The sequence below is a fragment of the Neopelma chrysocephalum genome, unplaced genomic scaffold (assembly GCF_003984885.1).
Source record: "Neopelma chrysocephalum unplaced genomic scaffold, ASM398488v2 Primary Assembly neopelma1_103b, whole genome shotgun sequence".
Lineage (NCBI taxonomy): Eukaryota > Metazoa > Chordata > Aves > Passeriformes > Pipridae > Neopelma > Neopelma chrysocephalum.
This window is the reverse complement of record NW_020897767.1, coordinates 77,283-101,704: the sequence shown is the minus strand read 5'-3', so window position 1 is coordinate 101,704 and position 24,422 is coordinate 77,283. Positions and strand designations below refer to the sequence as shown.

Genomic DNA, 24,422 nt, shown 5'->3' with positions numbered 1-24,422 from the left:
CAGCCCTCTGATGCCCTGCTCTCCCAGCCCTCTGATGCCCTGCTCTCAGCGCTCTGTGCTCTCTCAGCCCTGACAGCTGCTGCCGGCCGAGGGAAGCTGGACGTGTGCGAGTTGCTCCTGGGGCGCGGGGCGGCCGTGACGAGAGCCAACAGGAGGGGGATGCCCCCGCTGCTCTGCGCCGTCCGGCAGGGCCACTGGCAGGTCTGCACAGCCTGGGGGGTCCCTTGGGAGCGGGCCCCGATTCCTCCCTCTCCAGTTCTGAAATAAATTCGTGTGCATTTTGTAATGGGCGTTTGCAGCAACTTTCCTTCCAAACCCTTCGTATCACTTGACATAACTTACAAAAGTACATCGGCTGCACGACAGCCTGAGGTTGTAACATACCTGAAAAATAACCCGTGAGTTAAAATATTTCATTTCCTAGACCAAGATCAGAGGCCGTTTCAGATCCTCTGAGCTGCTGCTGGGCAGAGAGAGAACCTTGGAGACAGGAGCCTTCCTTTTTCTGGCCACTCCTGCCAGGACAAGGCCCTGCACTGCAAACAGTCAGGGCTTGAGCTGCATGGGATTTCCCAGGGATTGCTTTAAATAACACCTGTCCTCTGTTCTAAGAGTTCATGATATTGTGGCTGAAATTAAATCTGCCAATTTCATAAAATCATGTTGTCAGTAAGGTTGGAAAAGTCCTCTGAGCCCACCGAGTCCAACCATCCCCCAGCACTGCCAGGGCCACCCCTAACCCATGTCCCCAAGTGCCACATCCACACGGCTGTTAAATCCCTGCAGGGATGGGGACTCCACCACTGCCCTGGGCAGCCCTTTCAGGGGAGAAATTTTCCCAGTATCCAACCTAACCCTCCTCTGCTACAAGCAGTGTATTCTTAAATTGCTGTTTTCTATTTCAGATTGCTAAACTTCTAGTGGAGCATGGGGCTGACGTGAATTTAAGTGACAAGCAGGGCCGAACACCACTGATGGTGGCTTCTTGTGAAGGACATCTGAGCACTGTGGAATTTCTGCTTTCTGAAGGTAGAAAATAAATAGTGGATCAAGGCTGCACAGATGCACCAGAGACTGCATCTGTGTGTTAGGCAATTTTTCCTGTTCAACAGAACATCTTCCTAACAAAGTTAATTTTCATTTTACAGGTGCAGCTATTTCCTCTCTGGACAAGGAAGGACTGACAGCTCTGAGCTGGGCATGTCTGAAAGGCCACAGGGAAGTGGTTCAGTATTTAGTAGAGAAAGGTGCAACAACTGATCAGACAGACAAAAATGGACGAACACCCCTAGATTTGGCAGCGTTTTATGGAGATGCTGATATTGTAAGTATAACAATAGAAGAATTAAGCACGTACTAAATTTTCATAATACAAAACAGAGCTTAGAAAAAATATTGCCAATGAAAATGGAAAGAAAATTTGGGGAAGTAGTCAAGATGCTTACACTGCTCACATCCCAACTGCAGTGCAAGTGTTTGCTCAGAAAAGCATTTTCTAGATGAGGCAGAAGCCCAGAATTATGCTGCAAACCCATGGGGGTTCCCTGACAGGGCCCTGGTCAGGTGGTGCCTTCATGGAACAGAGACCCCAGGGAGAAGTGTAGGAAGAGGAAGGGCATTATGGACAGATCCAAGAGGTCAGCAGGGAACTAGAAGGAACAGCACGTGCAGCCTCTCACACTCACATTTGTGTTTCTGAGTCTGCACAGACAATGTCCTGTTTCAGAACAGCACTTCAGGTGCTGCCATGCAGGGAACTCACTGTGGCACTTGGTCCCATCCAGCCTTTGTCAGAATTAACTTGAAATTGTAAATAAGCCCTCAGGTTCTGCAGTGGCTTTGGTGGGTTCCTGACACTGTGAGTGTTTGTAGGTGACACTGGATAGACTCTGCTGGGAAGGGAGGGGTGTCCAGGCTCCGTCCTGTCCCCATGTTTGCTGTAGGTGGTTGTGCTGGAGCAGTGCCAGCTGCCATGTCCCCTCACAGACTGGTCCCATCAGAGTCTGTGCTCAGCCACTGGCTGGGGGGGATGATGCCAATGAAGAGGTGCAGAGCAGGCCCGTGGCTGTGGGTTGTGGGACCCGTCTGGGCAGGACTGTTGTGCCTCTTCCCTTCAGAGATCACTGCTGGTCACACTTGGGCAAGTAATGGCCTTGGAAAACGACCATTACTTCCATCCCACCTGCCACTGCTGCCAGGTATCCCGTGCTGTGTTGCCTCCAGTGGATTTCAGGTGGCTGTTCTGGCCTCGGGAGCGTATCCTCAGTGTATTTCTAGGAGGATATTTCACTGCTCTGCCTTTCCTGCCACAAGCCATGTTACAAGGCTTGTCTCATTCTTCTCCCAGGTGCAGTATCTGGTGGAGAAAGGAGCACTGATAGAGCACGTGGATCACAGTGGGATGCGGCCGCTGGACAGAGCGATCGGCTGCCGCAACACCGCGGTCGTGGTGACACTGCTGAGAAAAGGAGCTAAGCTGGGTGAGTGGAACTGCCCTGTCCCAGGAGAAACAGCTGCCTCCTGCTCTGCCAGGAGCAGTCATTTCTGTAAAACAGATTAAATAACTGGAAACACTAGATTTTTGCTGGTTGTCTGGTTTGCAGATGCCCACTCAAGAGAAAAAATCTTCTTTAAAGGCAGACACACACAACTCACTTTAGAAGTTTTATTCTGCTCCTTTCTGTGATGTGTGCTGAGGGTGAGGTCTGGAGGAGTCACTGTACGTGGTTACTCTGCCATGATATACTTAAACAAGAAAATGATGATTTACTATTAGTGATACATAAGTCTGACACCGTTAACGAATTAGATTAACAAGTTTTACATTAAAGTGACATTCTTTTAATAAATTATAGAATCATACATTTTTGCAAAGGGTAGGCAAAAAAATGTATGTCCAAGTCATGTATTATCAGTAGGCAAGTACATGGTGCAGTTGTGTATGTGATAACTGAATCCTTAGTACCTTTGAAATATTTCATATTTTTTGGGTAGTAAGTATGACCAAATACAGGTCCTTACTTAGGCCTGAGCTTTACAGTGGTGGGGCAGGGGGCAGGCAGGGGATAGATGTAGTTTAAACATGTGCACACCTGGATGATGATGAGAACAGGAATATGTGGAATAGTTTCACGCAGGTGGAATATCTCCTGAAGTGGGATTAGGCTCTCTAGGCTGATTCACTTTCTACTCTGAAAGCAGAAACACACTTTCTTCCCCTTTGTCAGAGACCCTGAAATTTAACTTGCAGGAAATGCAGCCTGGGCTATGGCCACCTCGAAACCTGATATCCTCCTGATTCTGCTGCAGAAACTGATGGAAGAAGGAAATGCACTGTACAAAGTAGGTAGATTCATACTTTTTATGATAACAGAATCTTGGACTTCTGCATGTGAGTAGATTAAATGTCTTTATACCTCCTTTTCGACTACATCATCTGGTATTTTACTGGTCTGTTTAAAAAAAAATAAAATGCGTGTATCATACATGATTTTTTCTGGTACTAGTAGTATTAATGCAAGTATTATCCTGGTCGAATACCATTAAACATTTGGAGTTCAGAAACAAACACAAACTGTAGTTAATGTGCAAGTTCTCTCACTGTGCTTGTCTGCCAGTATAGGCTATACTGCGTATATTTATTTTTTTAAAAATCTGTCTCTGTTTTCTACTTGAAGGGCACCTCTTGGTAGATGTCAAATATAAAATGCTTTTTTGCAACAGTATTGCAATATGAAAAGTTTGTGAAAAGGTTCTCGTTCCCTAAAATGTGCAGAAAGGCAAGATGAAGGAAGCAGCCCAGCGCTATCAGTATGCCCTGAGGAAGTTCCCGAGGGAAGGCTTTGGAGAGGAGATGAAAGCTTTCACTGAGCTGAGAGTTTCACTCTACCTGAACCTGTCACGGTGTCGCCGAAAAACAAATGTAAGATCTCACTGTTCCTCTGCTGCCTCTGGCTTTCGGAATCTGAGAATTCTCTCCTGCTGCACTGCTGGGGTGGATGTTTATTTGTGCTATTTTAGAATCCTTTTCACTGTACCCTGATTTTGGGCTTTGTTGTGTTAGCAATTGGGCAGTTCATAAGATGTGTGTTGCAGTGGGGATCTATTACAGCTAGTCTGAGGTCATCCAGTTATTTTGGAATGATGAACTGCTGCATATCTGTGGTACTTTTCAAAGACTGGATGGACAATGCTGCCACCACCCTTTGTTGTGACACAGCCCAGCCTGGTGCTGTGGGTGCTTCCAGGGGAGGCAGAGCCCCAGAGCCTGCAGCTCCCTCTGCCTGCTGGGGTGTAACTGGGGTGTTTGGTTCATTGCCAGGATTTTGGAATGGCTGAAGAGTTTGCTACCAAAGCTTTGGATCTGAAGCCCAGGTGCTACGAAGCCTATTACGCCAGAGCAAGAGCCAAGAGGAACAGCAGGTACTGTTTGATTCTATGGATCTCTCTGCACAGATTCTTTTTTAACCTTACATTTTTAATAACTTGTTCTCTTCCGCTAGTTCTATGTGGAATTTGCAAAGAAAAAGTTATTTTTTGTGCACTTTCCATCTGTATTAGGTCTCTGTATCAGTTAAAGCCAACCACACCCAAATAGCAATATTGAATACTTATTTAGGTAATCACTGGGCAGTCCAGAAAGTAACAAACTGATATGAAGAGGGATTATTTGAAGGGTAAGAGTGAATGGGTCTGCTGCTCACATGACTGAGCAGAATGTGGCCAACATTGTGCAACCCAGCCTTATCACTGCATTATTTATTACCAAGTTTATCTGTCATATATTAATGGCTGGTTTTATAGGACAGGATATGTTGAATCATTAGCAGTTAAAGATAAAAAACAAGGGGAGAGAGGAGGAACTATCTCTTCTAGTCTGGAAAAATGGCAAACTATAGAGGTATAGCTGAAGTACAGGGAAAGGTGCCTTTGGTTCACAGTGTCTCTTCTAAACAGCTCAATAGATAGTCGTGGAGTTCAGCAGGTTCCCTACTCTGGAGGGAACTGTGAAGGGCTTGTGAGATGAAGTGTCAGTTCCTACTGTTCCCAGCAGAGACTTCTGCTGCCTCCCTGCACGGACTGTCACAACACTCAGGGAAGGGCTTAGGGCTGGGTCTGTGGTTCACCAGAGGGAAGAATTTGCTGAGGTGGAGAACATCCAATTATTACATTGTCACCACCTGCAGCAGGAAATGACACATCAAGTATTTCTCTGCAGGTGGTGGAGGTGGATTAGTAAAAGGCAATGGTGGGGCTCAGATCTGCTCTGGATCTTCGCTGTTTACTTTTTTTTTTACCCTAAACAGAAAGTTACTTGCTGCTCTTGCTGACCTACATGAAGCCACTCAGCTGTGTCCCAGCAATCAGGAGATAAAACGTCTCCTGGCTCGAGTGGAAGAGGAATGCAAACAGTTGCAGAGAACACAGCAACAGAAACATCAGTCTGCACAGCTACTGGAGCAAACCAACAACTCTGATAATGAGGAGGGTGTTGTATCAGGCGTGAAGGAGAATTTCAGTCCTCAAGACAGGGAGGATGAACTGTCACACCCTGATGAATCTGTTTCCCCACCACAAAGGCTGCAATGTTCCTCAGCTGCTTCATCGTTCAGCAGGACCCTTCAGGAAGGTGTTCAGCAGAAAGCTCGGTCTGTGTCCCCTCAGAGCAGAACAAGCAGTAAGTACCTGAGAGAGCCAGGCTTGATCATGCAGCCAACAAAGCAGGCACAGATTGTAAAAACTAATCAGCACCTGAGCTCCATCCAGCCTGGATCTAAACCAGGAAGCAATCAAGGTAATACAAAGGCACAATCATCTGTGCAGCATCATCCCCTAAGTCCCTTGCCCGTCCCACACTCTAGAAGTCAGCATTTGGATGGGACAAGCACACTGTCATCTGGAAGCATTTCCGCAGATCCCAGTGCTGAACTGTGCAGTGAAAAGTTCACGTCCAGCCAGTGTTCCCATCCACAGCATCACAAGACTCTCTCTTCTCATTCTTTTGCCAGCAAGTCTAAACCCGCAGACAGGTCAACAGCCCCTGCTCAGATGAACTTTGGTAACACAAGGCAGCAAAGCCCTGTACCCAGTGCTGTCTCTTCGAGCTCTCCATCCAACAGTGTGATTCTGGCCAGCTCAGGCAGCAGCTTCACCTCAGCCAGCAGCTTTTCAGGCAGTGTTAAGGGGCTGGGCCCTGACGTTCGACTCAAGGAGAGTAACGTGAGTCAGGTTCAGGGTACTGAGCACCGACCTCGCAATACCCCATTTATGGGAATCATGGACAAGACTGCAAGGTTCCAGCAGCAAAATATGCAATCCAGTCGCACTTGGCACGCTCAGGCATCAGATGGATTATCCACAAACGTTGCTCCTGGGGGCATCCAGCCCTCAAACTTGGAGCAGTTCTCAGTGAAACACTACCAAACTAAAATCCCCTCTCTGGCTGCTGCCCTGGGAGATGGCAACCAGAGCAGTGTGCAAGCGAGAGACCGCGAGGAACTCCCGTGCCCAGTCCCTCCCCACTGTCCAGACCAATCCCCCAGCCAAGGTTCTCATTCATACCCCGATGCTGCAGCCAAACCCCCGTCCCACAGCAGCCAGGACGGGCCCCTCAGCCACACGGCAAAACCAAAGCGATCCTTCATTGAATCAAATGTATAAATCCTACTTTGGGTGTTTACTGGGTAAACCTGGCTCAGCACAGGGTGTGACTGCTCTCACAACACTCACTGGCTGGGCACAGCTAGTCCGAGGGAACAGCCCGTGCTGGCCAGTCCTTACTGGGATACAACCACTTCAAACTGTTCCTACCAGCACAGGACAGTGACAGTAACTGGAATAACAGACTTCTGTAGGAAGAGTCATTTAGGGTTGTCCAACCAACAGAGTAGGACCTCGAGCAGAGAAATCCTTTCCATTACATTTTACCATTAAATAGGACTTTCCTTTCACGTAGGGCTTCAATCTTGGCTTTTGGTTCTGTTGCATCTCACACGTAATACTTGTGCCTCTCCAGTGCTTAAGTGCTTACTTCTCACAGCAGTGTTAATGGAAGATAATCTGCTGCAGAATACTCAGATCTGTACATGCATGCATTTTTTTAAATCAAAGATAGTATTTTATCACTTTTTTAGTGGGATGTAATTTGGGTTGCATGATGTACATTTAGGAAGCATAAATAATTTGTGTATGAGTAAACTATAAGCAGGTTTGACATGTAAATATAACTATTTTTGGTAACTAGGAGAAATCAAATAAAATAAAGAGTGACATTTGCATGTGTATTAAAGAAGCTTTGACCATATTGGTTATTGCACTGAAGAACACAATATTATGGCCTATTAACAATAATTGCACTTTATATAGGTTATCTAATCACCTTTGGGTGCTATCTTAAAGCAAAATGATTTATTGTTTATTTGTGAAAAGGTACAGCAGTTAAATGCCTAGTGAGTGTTTTTATGGGAAACCTAACAAATGGATGGAGTGAAGATGAAAGTTTGAGGAAAAGTGTATGTGCAGTTGCATGACAGGATGAAGCTGTGAAGTTTTTTTTGGAGGAAATGAGGTTTTATATTGGCAAGAACATTCTGAAAAGGAACGGCTGCAGCGAACGTTGCGATGAGTGCAATTCGTTTGGAGAGCTCAGCTTTACACTCTGCCCATCGTGTTGGTTACAGTGCTCTGTGTCCAGTGGAAGCAGCTGTACCCAGCTCTACAAGTCCTTTTGGAGTTTGCATCATTATGCTTTAGCTTATTTATTGTTTACCGGTTCTTCGATATTTTGTACAATTCATATATTAGTCTTGTCCTGTAGTTCTATTTTTGCACAGCTACTGTATTTTTTTCCATACAAAATAAAGATGCTTAATATACCCGTGGGATGAGATGCAGTCCCTGATGGGATAGAATGATATAGATCCTATACTTTGCTATTTCTTACCTTCTGAAAGACTGTAGACTCAGAAGTCAGAAATGTAGTGAAAATTTTAAGAAAACTTTATTTGAAAAACTGTTATTACTTCATTTCTTGAACAGAAATACCACAAAGGAAAAATAACCAATAACTTTAAAAAGTTCTTTTTGAAACAGCCACAGATTAGAACAGAAATGGAACTTTTTTTCCCAGTTGTTTCTGATACAGTTAGTTCCTTTAGCTACACAGAATTCCAAAGTGGTTTAACATTTCTGCTGAGTCTCCAGCCAGCGAGTGATGGCCATTTTTAGTGTCCTGTTTGGTGTGAGCATAAGGGAGTGGAGGGGAAGATTGGTCATGGGACTAGAGCGTCTCTTATTGCTGATCCAGTGTTCCATTGCTTCCCTTTCATAGGAATAGCCATCTACAACAGAACCATCAACAGAAGCTCCTATTACAGAGGCTTGGGCACTCTGGCACTCTACAAATTTTAGATATTTAAATGAAAAAGGAAAGGAAGGAAATACATCCAAACAGGAAAAATTGAGATTAAGTCCATGGTCTGTGAAAGCTCTACTGTGAATATAAACAGGCCCATTTTTGTGTTCCCACACCTATCTTTATCCTCAAGTAATTTCAACTGATGTCATGTAAAGACATACCCGCTGCAATGACAGGATCCTTCATAAGCTCCCTTGTTATAGGACACAGGAACTCATCAGGGACAGGAACAGAAACTGAGATCATTGTCATCCTCAGTTCTTCAATCTTCTGGAGAATTTTACTGCGCAGGCCTAGAGACTCTGAAAAATTATTCATACATGAAGCAGACAGCACAGACAGGTAGGGCAAAGAGTCAGCAGCTGCTTCAGGAGACACAGCTACATCTCACCACCCCTCAAACCAAAAACCTGCAGCCAGCCCAGCCCCAGGACGTCTCTCCTGCTGCCCAACAGGAACCTGAATAAGGGAAACAACCAGTAAAACCAACACAGGCACAGCAGTGCTGCAGAGCCATGGTTGTGTGGTGATAAACTCCTAACATTTAGTTAAACTGGGATTTCAGTAGCACTGAAAATATTGTTCATCTTGGGCAGATTGTATTTTCCTGGTTTGTAAGAGCTTGAGCCGTGGCAGGTAGAGAGCAATTCTTCAAGTCAGTTTTGTCAGGCCGTAATTTTTATACCTTTGTTGAGTCCTTTCCCCACAGAGAACTCATTTTCAGCAGGTTATTGATCACATTCAGTTCTCACAGGACTTCCTCGTCAGTGTTAATTGATTGGCCTCAGCTGGGGATGCTGCAGCAGAGTTTTAGGCTACTTCAATGCTAAAGAAAACGTGCAGAAGCTGAGGAAGCCAGGGGTCTTTCAGGGATGACAATTCTGTCAGATTCCCAGCACCTGTTATTTCTAGAATTCAACAAAGCTGGCTGATACACAGAGATCCTGGGATCTCATACAGACCAAGTCAACTCACACACCAAACAATGGTAATGAAATAAAAAGGCATTGGGGGGGGGGGAATCCATGTATGGAACTCCTAACTTTCTTTTATTACAACATTTCAAAGTCCTTTAAAGATTAAAAACTATTTGGATTCCCATACTCTTACCAATTTTTAATTCATTAGCAAGACCTTCCTTGGTAAGATTCAGTAGCTCCTTGCCATCAATGTTATTCATTTTGAAAAGCCCAACAAAGTCTGCTAAATCTTGTGCACAGAGCCAGGCTGAAACATCATCCTCTGACCAGTCCTCAACAGCCACCGTAGATTCAGTTTCTACAGTATTTCCTTTGGAAATGAAAAAGACAGTTACAAAACAAAATCAAACCCAAAAAATCCCCAATCAAACAAAACAAAAAACCCCACAAAACCCAAAAAACAACCAACAATGAACCGCCCCAGTTCTAAGAAACAATGTCATTAATGAACTCTGGTTTTAAGTGTTCTCAGTACTATACATTCTCCATCTAATAAAAGAAATGCTTATTAAACATTATTTTGGGGAATAGGCACGATAATTTTTGTCTCTTTCAAAGTTTAGAGGAATTTAATCTCTCGGATGCCCACGTCTGTAAAATCTGAACTGAATAACTAAAAACCAGAAAAGTGGAACCATGTCACACCTCAGAGAGCAGACTAAAGCCTAAACTTATTCTTGTGCTTTGAACAAGATCATATGTACCTTTGTTTCACAAATTTTGGGTGCTGATGTATTTTGTAACAGTAGCTATCCTGGGTTTTTTTCACCTGTAACAACTGGTAAACTTTTTCTTGTTGACAATTATGCTTGCAATTAGCATATTTTCTGGTTAACCCATCACAAATGATGAAAGACAAAAAGTCTTTCAGCACTCTGGCAATAATATGAATCTCTTAAATGCTGTCCAGAGAGCAAGCAATGGCAAATATCAGAAAAGAAGATACAGCAGAATAATCAAATTAAGATACCTCTAGTATATTTTTCTTTAAAAAAATAACCAAATACCTCTGTAGGACTTCAATCAGGTCAGTTCAAAGAAAAGACCACTAACAGGCACACAATCCTGAGATTACACATTAACTGCAGGTAAGAATGTGGGGGGGTTGCATCTTCAGAAGGTGCTCTGAATTTAAAGAACAGATTACAAACAGTTCACACACTGACCTGCAGAGGGTTCCTTAAGGTCCAACTGCCATATGTGCACAGTTTTATCCATTGAGCCCGTGGCAAGTAAGTGACTATGTGGTGCAAAAGCACAAGTTGTAACATATCTGCAAATAAAAAAAGAACACAGTGTGAAAATTCACGAGAAAAAGACTTAATTTCTTTTATTAACAGTGAAACAGAATAATCATATTGAATTCTTACCTGGTATGCTGAGACAAGGTACGAAGGGTATTGCCAGTACTCTGTAAAACAGTTTTTGTAATTTTAAATCTTAAAGAATAAAAAGAACATTTCTTCACTTGCATGCTTCCTCTCAAAGTAAGGAATATTGCCTCTTGAAAGGTGACACAAGTTACCTTCAGAGAAGTTACACAGCCTTGACAAAGCTGATCAGCAGTAGAGGCAGAAATGCTCAAACTCCAGTAGTTTGAGCTGCCCAACATGATCAAAGTGCCCTATTTTAGGCTGAAATCTCTCTGTGTCCCATGAAGGCTTTTTGTCCCCACTTTTCCCCACAAACTCACAGGGGATCTCTGCAGATCACCCAGTGCAGACCCCCTGCTAAAGCAGGGCCACCTACAGCAGGTGTCCAGGCGGGGTTTGAGCATCTCCAGAGGAGAATCCACAACTAGAAAAGTTATTGTCCCATCTGATAAAAACCAAAGGCCACAAAAGCTGACAAACAGTATTAAGAAATACTTATGCTGTGGTTTTATGCATCTTTTAATTTTCTGAAGCTCCAAAACTCTGGAGGACTTCTTACATACCTGTCTAAACTTCAGCCTACTAAAATAACTGGACTAAAAACTGTGCAGGTATCATATTAGTGATTTTGGTGAAAAATTTTAACACTAATTTAAAAATTGTGTCAATACAATAGGTATGTGCAGAGCAAGCTGAAGAAGCTTAAAATTTGTTCATCCTCCACTTTCAGCAAAATTATTATTTTTTTTAATACTAGAAAGTACTAGAGGTAAATAGCACTTACAGGTGAACCAACCACGAAGGATGTAAAAACATTAATACAGAAAATGCTTAAACAATATGTTTTAAGGAGAAGACACTGTATTTAACATAATTTTCTTGAATTATTTATTATGCTTCTATTTTATCTGCATTTTATATACAAGTAACTAAAGAATTTCTATGATCACCATTCCCAATTTTATGTCAAAAGCTACACTCCTCCTTGCTTTGGAAGCTAGGCATGTTAGGATAAACAAAAAATCCTGCTTCAATATGAACATAACTTGTAAGTATGGAATTAATTGAATAATACCCTACTGCAGAGAAATCAACAAATCCTCAAAATGTAGATAAAAAGTGAGAAAGACTGATCAGTTCTCAAGAGACACTTTTCCTTAGACAATTCCCGCTCCTCCCTCCAAACACACAGTAAATAATTTGGGATTATATAGTTTCTATTCTTCAGTATTCCAGCCGAAGCAGTGCTGACATTAAAAGACAACAACCCAATGAATGGTCTGCACTATGCTATACTTACAGTTTCATAGATTATGACACACTTGTCCACAGACCTTTAAAAAAACCAGACATTAAAATGAAGCAGAGAGGGAAAAAGAAACTTTTTTCATGAAGAAAGGAGGAAAAACCTTTTTTTGCAAACAATGTAAGATCAAACATATTTCTTAACAACACCTGATGCAAAGTTTAGATACCTATCTCCTCTCCACCAGTGCCCACCTTAAACAACACTGACCAGTGTGAAGTAAAACACAGCCAATACGAAAACTCTGCCCTTGTATGAGAATTCCCGAGGCAAAGGATTTGCACAGTTGCTTTTGCAAATTGGCCCCCACTGTCTCTACCATATCTCTGCTTTATGTCTTTGCAAGCAGCATCTGTAAAGCGAATGCACAGTCTGGCTGTCCAAGATCTGCTCTCAGCCCTTCTTATATTTGAGACCTTTCCATTTGCAAAGCAAGCCAGAGGAAGTCGTGTCATGCAATACATAAAATATAGCTGTGCAATGCAATCAGTACATACATATTTCATGAAATACAAACTGCACAGTTATTTACCATGGCAGCAGTATTTCCTGAAAGATTTTATGGGACAGACATTTCACTTGTGACAATGTAAGTGAAAACAATAATCTGTACGTCTAAGGGAAAATAAAATAACTCTACATCACAAACATTCATGATATTCAGATACTGAAAAAGACTCCCTTAGAAAGAATATAAAGCAAAGTGTCAAAGCAAGCTATTGTCTCCTGGGATTTGTTTAGTTTTAAGTTTATTTGCTGGCAATTGTAGTCTTTTCTTTTTCCTTTGCAAGACATCAGCCTTTCAGTTCAGAATGTCTTTGTAAATAAGACAGTTAAAATTCAGAGTGGAACCATTGTATTTGCTACTTCAAGCTACCACTTAGTTTAGAAGTGACTAAATACCTTTCATGAGAAGAGCAGAGTAAAAGCATACAGTCACTAATATTCCCTGTGCCCACAGCCAGCCCTCCCCTCACACACGGCTCCCCCTGCCCTCCTCACTTTCCACAAGCACCAGGTGCTGCTTACCCCGACACCAACATCTGCCCATCGTATGAAAATGCACAAGTCAGAACTGGGGCAGAATGTCCGTTCAACGTGCATTTATATTTTAATTCAACACCTAAAAACACAAAAAGGAAATTATTACATACGGGCATGTCTGACAAGGTACAACACAAGCTGCTTTTAGAAGGATAAAGCTCCACCAAAGATGTGGCTCTGTGACATACCATCTACAAAGACCTCAGAGAAAAACCTTATTTGAACATCTCCAACTTCCTCACTTTGTAGTCTTAGCATGTCTCCCAGTGGTTTAGATATTAAATGCGTATCTGTACACACACTATTCATCCTTACAGACTTTTATATAAAAGAGATTACAAAAAAGTACCCTCTGTAGATGTTTTTGGCCATTTACTCTGTCTCTACATTGCAGTTTTAGCAGGAACCAACACTCTTCATTTCTCCAGCAATTGCTCAAGGCCCAGGACATACTGAAACATGAAAGCAAACCTCTCGGTGGCCTGGCAGATTAAGAGGTTTCAACCTATTGACCTGTTCAAAGGCCACAGTAGAATTTTTTTTTAAATCTTTACTTACACTGTTATTGATAAATAGATGGCTAAATAAAATCTACATGGGGCAGCATCATCAAGTGGTGAATGCCTCAGCTGCTCTCCTGCTAACAGTTCAGAAAACTTTCAACTTGTGGTTAGTTTGGCTGTGAATCCAGCAGTATAATTTTGATCTTCCATTTAAACTGTCACTAAAGACTTAAGACATTGGTATATGACAAAAACATTGCTGTACTCACCTAAGAAATCTGCAAATAAAATCAGCCAAAGCTTGATCTGATTATCTTGTCCACAAGAAGCCATCTGGAAGTATTTGAATCCATTTTCATTATCTGATAAAACTAAAATATATTAATGGGAGCTAGAAGCACTGAAAATAACAGCATACCAGTAAACTACATCAGCAAAAAATCATTGCAGAAGTTCTAAAATTGCTTAGAAGAAAGAAATCAGTATCATTGTTATACTGTTTCCTGAACAAGTAGATAAAGACCAGAGCTGTGCTCATATTTTAAGTTTTCTTGATGATAAATGTTTGATTCCTCTATCTGCTGAGTGCACCGACATACTCTTTAATTCTATGGTTATACTAATTTTCTCTACAGTTCAGTAGTTCTCAAAGTTATCACCTTGTTTATTGACCTAGTACATTCTTTGCCACCTGCCTGACCACAGCTTTTACTAAAAATATTCACAATACTTTAAACATCAACTCCTCCCAGGGTCATTTGTATCTTGAGCATCGCTAACAAAAATAATATGAAAAGAAGAGTTAGAAAGAACTTTTTTTTTTTTTAAATGTTCCTCCCCTGATGAGTTAAGTAACTAACCAGATACTGGATTTGAAGAAATATCACAGCAGGTAACGCCAAGATCATGTGCTTTTTCATTATACAGGCATCTCATTTTATCATCCCAAATGGTTAAATCACCACTTGATGATCCAGTGACAAAGAAATTTCCATTGGGAGAAAATGCACAAGCCACCAAAGAACCATCTTTAACATTTCCAGACCTGAAAAGCAAGAGTACACAGGATTTGAATTGAGAATAAGTACAATTCTGAAGAAGTGATCTATCAAACACCATCTGATACAAAAAGCCAAACTTGTAAGTTCTGCACATCAGGACTTGGTAACACAAGGAAGAGAAACTCAACCCAGGTACAGAAAGAGATGCCAAATAAGCACTGCAGCAGGGAACACACCTGCTCTTTGACTGTTGAGATGGCACCCCAAGGCAATAATTTAACTGAGTGATAATTTTCAAACTACTTGCATGGACTTTACACTTAAGAGTAATATTCTGCGGCAGGGTACATTTTAAAAGTCAAAGATAAATGCACATTATCGTAACACAGATTTACATGTACACAAACAAGGGAAAAAAGATTCCCACAATTCCTCTGTTCTGTTTTTAAAGACAAAACAGAACACCTACTAACCCATATCATAAGCTGTAGCTGAGAAGAACACTTTGTGATTTATGATGCAGGGTTAACTTTGAACAACATGTACACAAGAGAAAGCAATGTGGAAAAAAAGTCTCTATTTTAACTAAGCCAAAGCACTTTGTAAAACTGATCTTTAAAGAAAATTTCTAGCAGATACAGAAGTGTGGTCAATCCTCAGGAGGGAAGTGGGGTTAACCTGACATCCTTTACCTTATCTGATAATAACCTAAAGTCAACTGAAAGTGTCTCACTCCTTTTAACGGACAGCAGATCCAGCCCAGCACGCAGAGCTGAACCTACAAGTGCAGGAAGAAAATCAACAGCCATAAGCAACAGTCACACAGAAATGTCTGTCTTATTTACTCTGTCATTGTATCTTGTAGAAGCTGCTCATTCTCTTTTGCTGATAGAAGTTTTATTTACTGTGAGAGGTGTCAGACTTAATGTCACAGAAGTCAATAACTTTCCCTGAGAGTCTTGCTAATCAGACCCAGGCCTTTCTACAAAGCACTGACTCCCTTAATTCTATTATTAAGAATACTGTCAAATCCACTACTCCCATTTTCATATGTAGAATCCTTTTTCCTTAGTGCAGCTTCTAAAACTTTCCTTCTTTCACACAAAAAGTTGCAGATTCTGCTCTGAAAACATATCAGTAACATAAACAGCACTTTACATGTTCAGAGTATGCATTTAAGATTTGTGGGCCAGATATTAGTATGGGAACTACTGAACAGAAAATAGGGACCACTAAGAAATACACATAAATTAACTTGCTTTCATGATGTTCACATCCATCACAGAGATTATTTAAATAGCCATCTTACTTCACAACTTGAACAGTCCATTACAACAGCAGAGCAGATAAGGAATAAGTGGCTACCTTTGTTCTAATTACCATCCACATATTTGGTCAAGTGACATAACAGTGTGGCAAAAGGTGTTCTCTTCTTCAACATCAACACAATCAACCATTGCAAAAGAAACAGAGGACCACAGACTGACATTAAATGGTTAACTAACATCCTCTGACATAATTTTTAAGTACCTTGATAATTTCTATGTGATACTGATCTCAGCTTTTAAAACCAGGACATGTGCATTTTTCTATCTGCAGTTACAAATGACAGTAAAGAAATTCATCAGCTGAAAATACATACACGCATACACATCCCAAAATACATATAATTAAAGTTAAGCTGACTACTGCTGGCCAGTTAACACACTGAAATGAACTTTTAATAGCTGAAGGGGACAGGATTGGGATGTTCAAGTTCTTTGTTACTTCTCTACAATGCAAACAAAAATAATTTGTTTATAACAACAGCATAGTTTCTACATAGCCACTATACATTCACCATTCAATTAGAAGGAAATCAAGGACGTAGGTCTAAAATATGCACACTGCATATATTAGTAGCACACACTTGTAAGAAATTACTTTTTAAAATTTCTGTGTTTTTCCCTTCAGCAACAAGCATTCTGAATAAAAAAAAAATCTATTCACTAGTAATATGTCAAAGCAGATAAACCCTTACAGTTCAGAATACTAATGACTGAAATTCCAAATTTTTCTTAAAGAAAAAAATAAGAAAAAATATGTAATCACTACTTCTTTATTGTCTTAAAACAAAACAACCATTTCAGCATTTCTTTATGCATTAGAAAAACCACGGTGGCAAAAATCTATAAGAATTCTGTTTATGGACAAATTTCCAGATTTACACTATTTCAAGTAACTACAATAAACCATTTGGAAAAACTTTACAGTTCCCATCTAAATCACTGCTGTGGAAGGCAAAGGCAGAGAGGCCACAAAAGCAGTAACGTGCTTGCCAAGGGATTACCAACACCAAACAACCTTGGCTTTCACAAATGGCTGCTCCTTCAATCCTAAGTGAAACTTCAATTCACTCAATCCTTAACTACTTTCCAAACTTTGGAGAGTAGTTGTGTAATTGCAGCTCTAAAACCTAAATAATGTCTTGCCCAAGTACAGATTACAACAACTGCCTGAAGACTTTCCTGAAAGACAGAGATGTAGAGGAGAAGATCACTCTAAGGTTCACACCTTTAACTGTGCAACATCAATAAATAAAATCATCTGCTTTGTTTCAAATGTTTCTTGGAAACCCATGTCATACTTAACTCATTTAGCTCCAGCAATCCTTTCTGTCACTGTTATGTCTCAAATTTCATGGTTTCAGGACACGTCCATAGTTTCCAAACTCTGATTGCTGGATTACTATCAAGCTTCTAAGACCTTCCTGGACTCCAAACTCCTAGTAATTAAATATTTAATTTATACCGCTATGTATAATGCAATATAAAGTACACAGTACAGTCAGGCTCCATTAACTAACTGTATATTATGTATCACGTTTGCTGACTCGCTGTTTAGGAACCAGATGCAATGCAGTACACAATGCATCATGATTTCATGTTAAATCAATGAAATGAACTTTTAAAACAATCAGGATTTAGATGCAAGATAACTGAGTAAAAATTAAAGCTTCTCGAGTTTGCATTAACATAAGAAAAACCCAAAAGAACCCAAACCAACAAAACCAAACCAACCAACCAACACCAAAATACAACAACAAAAAACTCCACCAAAAAAACCAAAAAAGACTCAGCATTTCTCCCAATCTTAGGGTCTTCCGAGTCCTATCCCCGTTCCTTCGTGATACCCCTCAGCGGTGTAAGCCCACAAGTCCCGTGCACAGCACAGCACGCTGCTGACATGACACTCCTGCAGAGCAGGAGTCCGAGAGCCCCCGGCACTGACCTGTAGAGCTGGAGCGAGTGGACGTCCCAGAGCACGAGGGAGCCGTCGGCGGCCCCCGCGAGCAGGCGGGATCCGCGCGGGCAGAAGCGGCACACGCGGACGGGGCTGGCGCGGGGCTGCCCCAGCACCGCCAGCCGGCGGCCGTCGCGCGTGTCCCAGAGCGCCGTGGTGCCGTCGGTGGAGCACGAGGCCAGCACGCGGCCCGACGGCGAGAAGCAGCAGCAGTGCACGGCGTACGCGTGGCCGCGCAGCGGGGAGAACGGCAGCTCGGAGAAGTCGCTCAGGGAATACACGCGCACGGTTTTGTCCAAGGAACACGTGGCCAGGCACGACGATGAGAAGGCGCAGCAGTTGACGTCATCGCTGTGATCTGATAAACTGTGAATTAATGTTGCCATTTTCAAATAAAGAATCTGAAAAAGAGTTCAACGGTCGGATTTAACTTCCCTATTTCAGAAATGAAACACACTCCCTTAAAAAGACACATTCTCCAGGAAAAAAAAAAAAAAGGAAAGAAAATTCATTTGCAAAGGCAAATTTTTCATCTAAGCATCATTTAAGCATAGAATCATAGAACAGTTTGGGACCTTAAAGCTCATCCTGTTCCACCCCCTGCCATGGGCAGGGACACCTTCCACTAGCTCAGGTTGCTCCAAGCCCCATCCAGCCTGGCCTTGGACACTTCCAGGGATCCAGGGACAGCCACAGCTTCTCTGAGTAACCTGTGCCAGGGCCTCCCCACCCTCCCAGGGAACAATTTCTTCATAATCTCTAATCTAGACCTACTCACAGTTTAAATCCATTCCCTCTTCTATCACTATATGCCCTTGTAAAAAGTCCCCCTCCAGCCTTTTTCTAGTGTGTGGCTGGAGCATTTCACAGTGAAGATGGAGACAAAGAAGCCATTGAGTCCCTCAGCTTTCTCCATGTCCCAGGTAACCAGGTCTCACATTTCCTTTCAGAGAAGGCCCACATTTTCTCTAGTCTTCCTTTTATCACCAGTGTACCTATAGAAGCTTTTCTTGTTGCCCTTGACATTCCTAGCTGGATTCAAATCAAACAGGAATTTAGCTTTCCCAATCTGATCCCTGACTACTCGAACAATCTTTCTGTATCCTCCTAGGCTACCTGTCCTTGCTTCCATTCTCTTCCTTTTGTGTTTGAATTTGTCCAGGAGCTTCCTTCTGCTTCCTTTCACAGACAGCAACAGTAGCGATGGCAAAACATAACAGCAATAATAACAGCCTGAGGTTTGTCAAGAGTTGACTAAAACATTCAAGTCAAAATGTGAACATTAGTTGGGTGATCAGAATCTGAACCTCTCAGGAAATTGCATTTGCTGCTACACAGAACAGCAAAAGAAAATATGAACATCACACACATTTTCCCAGTACTTAAAACTGCAGTGTCAGACAAGCGATATACACTGCTGAGGTCTGGGAAATCCCCCAAAAGGCACATCTCAACCAGTTACTCCCATGCTGCAGATCACAGCCAAGTTTCCTGAGAATAAGGAAGCATTGAGCCAAAACAAAGTGCTTACACAACTCTAAAAAGATGTCTACAATGAACAAAAGCAGTAATACTATTTATATTGAGTTAACTTAAATAATAGTCTGCTGGTTTAGATAAGTATTTGATTCTGAACAATTTCAATGCTGAGGCATCTGCAAATAAAACCATATATATTCATACATTTTAAAAACATATAAATTTATATACACGCATTTGTATGTATGTGGACATACAAATATGTATATTATGCATACATGCACAGGTATGTATGTACACATACAAACACAAAGGTACATATAAGGGCAAAATCCCTGTTCTCCTCAGGCAGTGTATGGCAGGCCAGTTTAGTTAAAGACCAAATCATTGCATACTCCCTGTTGTAGCTTCAGGATTCTCAGAGTTTTACTACTATTCTCTTTAAAACCATTAGGGAGAGACAGCGTCAATAACATGTCTGATCTGTAGAAAGAAAATAAACATACTTTCTTCAATTATGAGAAACTGAAGAGTCAGACAAAGCTTGACATCTAGAAAGATGAGGCTGAAAAAGCAACCTTAATCTCACTGTTAAGAGACTTTCAGTAGCTCACCGCAGGAAAGCAAACCTAGGAACGAGATGTTTCAGTATCAATAAACTGGCTGAGGGAGTGAGGAGCACCGGGAGCGTTCGTCACCAGAGAGATGTTCAGCACCACGGCATCACCTCCTCTGGCAATTACATATTTTTTTCAAATTCCATAAGCCGCCAGCAAGTGCCCACATGAAAAGCGACAGCAATTCTCGATGCGGCTTACAGCCCCCTTCCCTGTTCCCATGGCCCACAGCCCAGCCCCACACAGCCCACGGGGAGGGCTCTCGGGAGGGCGGCGGGGTCGCCCCGGGCTCCAGGGGCGCGTGAACACCACCTTGCCCGGCATCGCGGCCGCGGGGCACGGCCGCCCCCGGTGCCGAGGGACCCCGGCGGCTCCCGGCCGGCGCTGGGGACCCCGCCCGCTCCCGGCGCCCCCGCACCTCCCTCGGTGCCTCCTGCCTCGGCCGCCCCGCACGGCCCGGTGTGCTGCGCACGCGCGCTCCCCCCCGCCCTCCCGACGTGGCGCAGCCCGGGCCGGCCCGCCCCGCTCGGGGCCGCACCACGGCGCGCCGGCCGCGGGGGGAGCCGGCACTGCGTTAGTCGCTCTGCCCGCCGCCAGCAGCCTCCATCCCACCCTGAGGCGGCGCGGGCGCGGGTCGTGCAGCTTTCGGCCCTTCCCGCGGCTCCCCGGGGCCGCACACCCTCGCCAGCGCTGTGGCTGCTCGACGCGCGCCCTGCCGGCACCTGTGAGGAGATGGCGGCGGGCCCGGGGCTCCGGCCGCTGCCGAACCCTCAGAGCCGGGCCCCCACACCGCGCCCGTCCCGGCGCGAAGGGAGTTGAACAAACAGCTCCCCCAGCACCTGTCAGAAAGTCACACCGTCGCCGCGGCACATCCAGATACACGCTCAGCAACTCATGCAAAATAAACGGTTTATCACCACACCTACTTTTTTTTCGAGGAAGACACGGTCACTTCCTCGGAGTCACCCTGTGCCCAGGAAGCATTCCCGCTAGGTAATAATCTCCCTCCCGGGTTCAGTCTGTACCATCTCGCGTTCTGTTTTACGGCACGTTATTTGACTGCACACCGTGTGATTCACTGGCTGAAACCTGTCTCACCCATATCACCGTAGTAGCTGTTACTGCCTTCAGCTTCCCAGCTGTTGAGCTGAATTACGATAAAAGCTGAAAAAATCCAAGTATATATGCAGTGTCGCTGGTAACCCGGCTCTGACATTTCAAAAAACTAACAGATCTAGTAGGGTAGACAAAGCATTGTCCAGTACAGAATCTGAGACGACTGTTTTTCATGGAAGAATTAGTTTTCGGATTTATCTAAGCAAGCTTACCATCACACATTCACAACACTGATTTATCTTCACACCTCTGGTACATGTCAGCAAACCTTTTTACTGAAGTCTTCAGAAAGGTCATGAAAAGAAAAGGTGTGGAGCAGTCTGGGGGAGTTCATATTAGAATGCAAAACTGCCTGACACCCAGATATAAATTTTTTATTCTACGTAATAATGGATTATTTTAACAAGACTTTAGAAAAGAAAAATATCATCGAACAAGATATTCTGGGGAGGACAATGGAAACAAACATTTCATTAAAAAATAGGTACTGACTGTTCTTTCTTAGTAGAGACAAGTATAATAGCAAGGCTACATATAAACCAAGGCTCCAAGGCTCAAACGTGACAGGCCTAGTTTAAAAGCAAAAAACACCCAACACTGCTTTATGAGAGAGCTATAAGTACTGGTGTTCCACAATATCCGTTTGTAATTCTTCTGTTTTCTTCAGTCAGAGCAAGGATTATGACTAATGCCCTCTACAGGCCAAAAAAGGGACAAAACTTGACATGGACAGTGGTTTTCAGACACGTTATCCATGGCGTGTGTTTTCATGACACGCGACTCCCACCATAAGGGCATTGCCACCCCAGCCCTGGGGACACCCGAGGCTCCCCTCAATCATTGACAGGATATTTCCAGGCGGGAGCTGCTCTCTGACTGCTGGCAAAGGCAGTCGCTTCCTTTGGAACCACCATTAAAAGGCCGGGAGAATGAGATGCACCGTAAGAACTGAATGCTAAATGCAAGACTCCCAAGATATTAAAAAACAAAACAAAACACCTATATACACAGGAGCTGAAGTATTAAAATTGCCAAGAAAATCTGGTTTGCAAAACAGTCTTTTATTGTATCCGTGCCACACATACTAGTGAAAAATAACACTCCTAAAAAAGGAAAAGAAAAAGAATGCTACCTTTCCACAACATTTCTTTTAAATAAAACTTCAAGTACTCTTACATTAGTACAAAAAAAAATTCTGATCTATCTGCCCCAACAGGCCACCACAACACACAGTAGATAAAACACAGTGGTTACAAATGTCTTTTTCCGTTATTCTGTGGCAAGGCAAATGGAGGGAAATGTTTCTATGAAAAAATACTGTGTGCGTAGGAAATTGTCACAATTTTCTTCCACATGGGTACAAATGATTATACTTGAATTTGAGGCCGTGGTGGCTTGAAATTATATAACAAAATAGAAAAATGGAAAACTAATATCCCCTACACCCTGTTTTAAAGGCAGGCACTACCAAGATTAAGGAGACTCCACAGTGTTGGTAGAGGATAATTACTGTACAAGCCATAGAGCTATAATTACCTTAAGACTAAAATAAAATGCTACCATCCTCCTAAGGCATAAACAATAATGTCTGCAAACAATATGTACACATCATACATATTTAAAACAAGACTTAATATAAACAATAATGAACAGTATATACATGTCTCAATTTTTCTTCACTGTCTTGAAATACAATTTAACTACTCAAGTGATGCAGCAACATATATATAAATGTACTTGTAACTCTACAGTAAAGTTTAATTTTAGTGCTTTCACAGCACATCAGTGTAAACAGTTTTACTTGGCTTTGTTTTATATTTTAAAACATTCCTTGTTGTATTTTCAACATTTAAAGCAATTTTCTAATTCTTCCTTTTCACAGAAAACGAAGATTCTGAATGCTGTATAATCATAAATAATTCATAAAATTAAATACATTCACTAAAAAATAAACTACAAAGTAAAAAAATGAAAAATAGATATTTATTGAAAGGGAAAAGAGAACCATTTCCCTAAGTAGAGCTCTGGTGGTTGAATATTCAGTGCGTTTTGATAAATTGCTATTGCACTATAACACCCCTTTCTTTGAAATTCTTTGGGTGTGCTTCCCTGTTCTACCTAAATTAGTTCGTTAAAACACACAAACCAATAACCAAGGGGCCATGGTTGCTGTAGGAGTGAAGCCTTTAAAACTAGTATCACAATTCTGTGATATTTTAAAGGAAAAAACCCAGTCATTAGTTACACATGTGCCTTGCACTTTCATGTAAATACAGTTCACATTGCTGGTCTCATCAGTCCTCATTTGATGGAAAAAAAAAAGAAAAAAAAAAAGAAAAGAAAGGAGTTCTGGTAGCTTCAGCTCACTTTGAAAATCTCTGTCCATTTTTTTTCAAAATATTTCCTCATGTTGTGGCCAGCCCTGCCTATGTCAGAATCGTCTTCATTGAAAGTTTCACAGTTGTCAAAAACAAGCCTGACATCAAGTGAAAATGCTTCAAGATTAGGGTACCTGGAAGAAGAAAAAGGTGAATGATTTTTGGAACATGGAGAATCAAAGGGGAAAAACACTTCAACTACGCAAGAAAGAACTTTCTTAACATCAGTGAATATTCAATGAATGTTTGACATGCTAATTATACTTTTAATTTTTAAATTCTGATTTAAATATTTACATGCAGGAAAATGAATGTCAGTGCAAGGAAATACTCTCTCATCACTGTATTTGTTATTGTCCTCAAAAGCTTTGTAAGGTAGAATTTCATGCCTGTACTGGAAAACAAACTTGTTTAAAAACTAATTCTCCTTTCCCTTCAACAGCTTTCTAGTTAAAATGCTATGGCTATTTTCCATTTATGTATCTATTCTTGGGCTCAGGGTCCTTTCAAAGTAAGTGAGAGTAGAGCTGCATTTACCTAAAAGAGGAACAAATGGGCACAAAAAAAGGCTGCCCAGATAATCATGAACATTGTCTTTGCTATTCTTTTTATTACCCCAAACATACACAGCCCAAAGAGTGCTCCAATATTCACACAAATTATTAAAAAAAAAAAGAATAAAAGTTACAAGTCTACCAAGACCAATAAGCACATATAGAGCATTTAAATCTCATATTCATGGGAGAAAAAGCCTGAAGAGGCTCAGTCTTCACAGATGACAAAATGTGCCTTGGTGCTGGGCAGTCCTAGAGCACAGAGGGAAGGGGTCAGAGTAATACACTGTCTTGCTCTTTTTTAGAAGTTGTGCAGTCTAATTCTAGGACTATAAAATGATTAACCACCATTACTGGAGTGTGGCCACAACAG

The 24,422-nt window shown here is 42.1% G+C and overlaps 3 protein-coding genes across 24 annotated transcripts in view; 1 reads left to right on the top strand and 2 right to left on the bottom strand.

Annotated features, from left to right (window-relative positions):
- TANC1 (tetratricopeptide repeat, ankyrin repeat and coiled-coil containing 1) overlaps positions 1–7,874 on the top strand; it is a 43,234-nt gene extending 35,360 nt beyond the window's left edge. Inside the window, exons 18-25 of the mRNA XM_027695845.1 lie at positions 68–201; positions 906–1,029; positions 1,149–1,324; positions 2,348–2,480; positions 3,251–3,342; positions 3,776–3,922; positions 4,322–4,422; positions 5,307–7,874. Of these exons, the coding sequence (XP_027551646.1) occupies positions 68–201; positions 906–1,029; positions 1,149–1,324; positions 2,348–2,480; positions 3,251–3,342; positions 3,776–3,922; positions 4,322–4,422; positions 5,307–6,660 (2,261 nt within the window). The 3' untranslated portion in view covers positions 6,661–7,874. The remainder of the gene's footprint in view (positions 1–67; positions 202–905; positions 1,030–1,148; positions 1,325–2,347; positions 2,481–3,250; positions 3,343–3,775; positions 3,923–4,321; positions 4,423–5,306) is intronic.
- Positions 7,875–7,975: 101 nt separating this feature from the next.
- WDSUB1 (WD repeat, sterile alpha motif and U-box domain containing 1) lies at positions 7,976–20,946 on the bottom strand. 11 transcript variants are annotated; one of them, XM_027695811.1, is made up of 12 exons: positions 19,891–20,285; positions 19,022–19,159; positions 17,894–18,306; positions 14,483–14,667; positions 13,892–13,993; positions 13,105–13,198; positions 12,070–12,103; positions 10,767–10,807; positions 10,563–10,669; positions 9,527–9,706; positions 8,578–8,718; positions 8,135–8,339 (listed from the first exon to the last, which is right to left on the bottom strand). In XM_027695811.1, the coding sequence occupies exons 3-12, from the start codon at positions 18,289–18,291 to the stop codon at positions 8,179–8,181; spliced, it is 1,443 nt and encodes a 480-aa protein (XP_027551612.1). In that variant the 5' UTR covers positions 18,292–18,306; positions 19,022–19,159; positions 19,891–20,285; the 3' UTR covers positions 8,135–8,178. The 11 variants fall into 11 exon arrangements, with proteins under 11 accessions (XP_027551619.1, XP_027551612.1, XP_027551615.1 ...); XM_027695818.1 differs by lacking the exon at positions 19,022–19,159 and having other exon boundaries at positions 7,976–8,339; positions 19,497–20,284; XM_027695814.1 differs by lacking the exons at positions 19,022–19,159; positions 19,891–20,285 and adding an exon at positions 20,928–20,946.
- Positions 20,947–22,157: 1,211 nt separating this feature from the next.
- Positions 22,158–24,422, bottom strand: part of BAZ2B (bromodomain adjacent to zinc finger domain 2B) — a 65,287-nt gene continuing 63,022 nt past the window's right edge. For all 12 annotated transcript variants that reach the window (XM_027695797.1, XM_027695804.1, XM_027695798.1 and 9 more), the window contains one exon: positions 22,158–23,629. In XM_027695797.1, the coding sequence (XP_027551598.1) occupies positions 23,476–23,629 (154 nt within the window). In that variant the 3' untranslated portion in view covers positions 22,158–23,475. The remainder of the gene's footprint in view (positions 23,630–24,422) is intronic.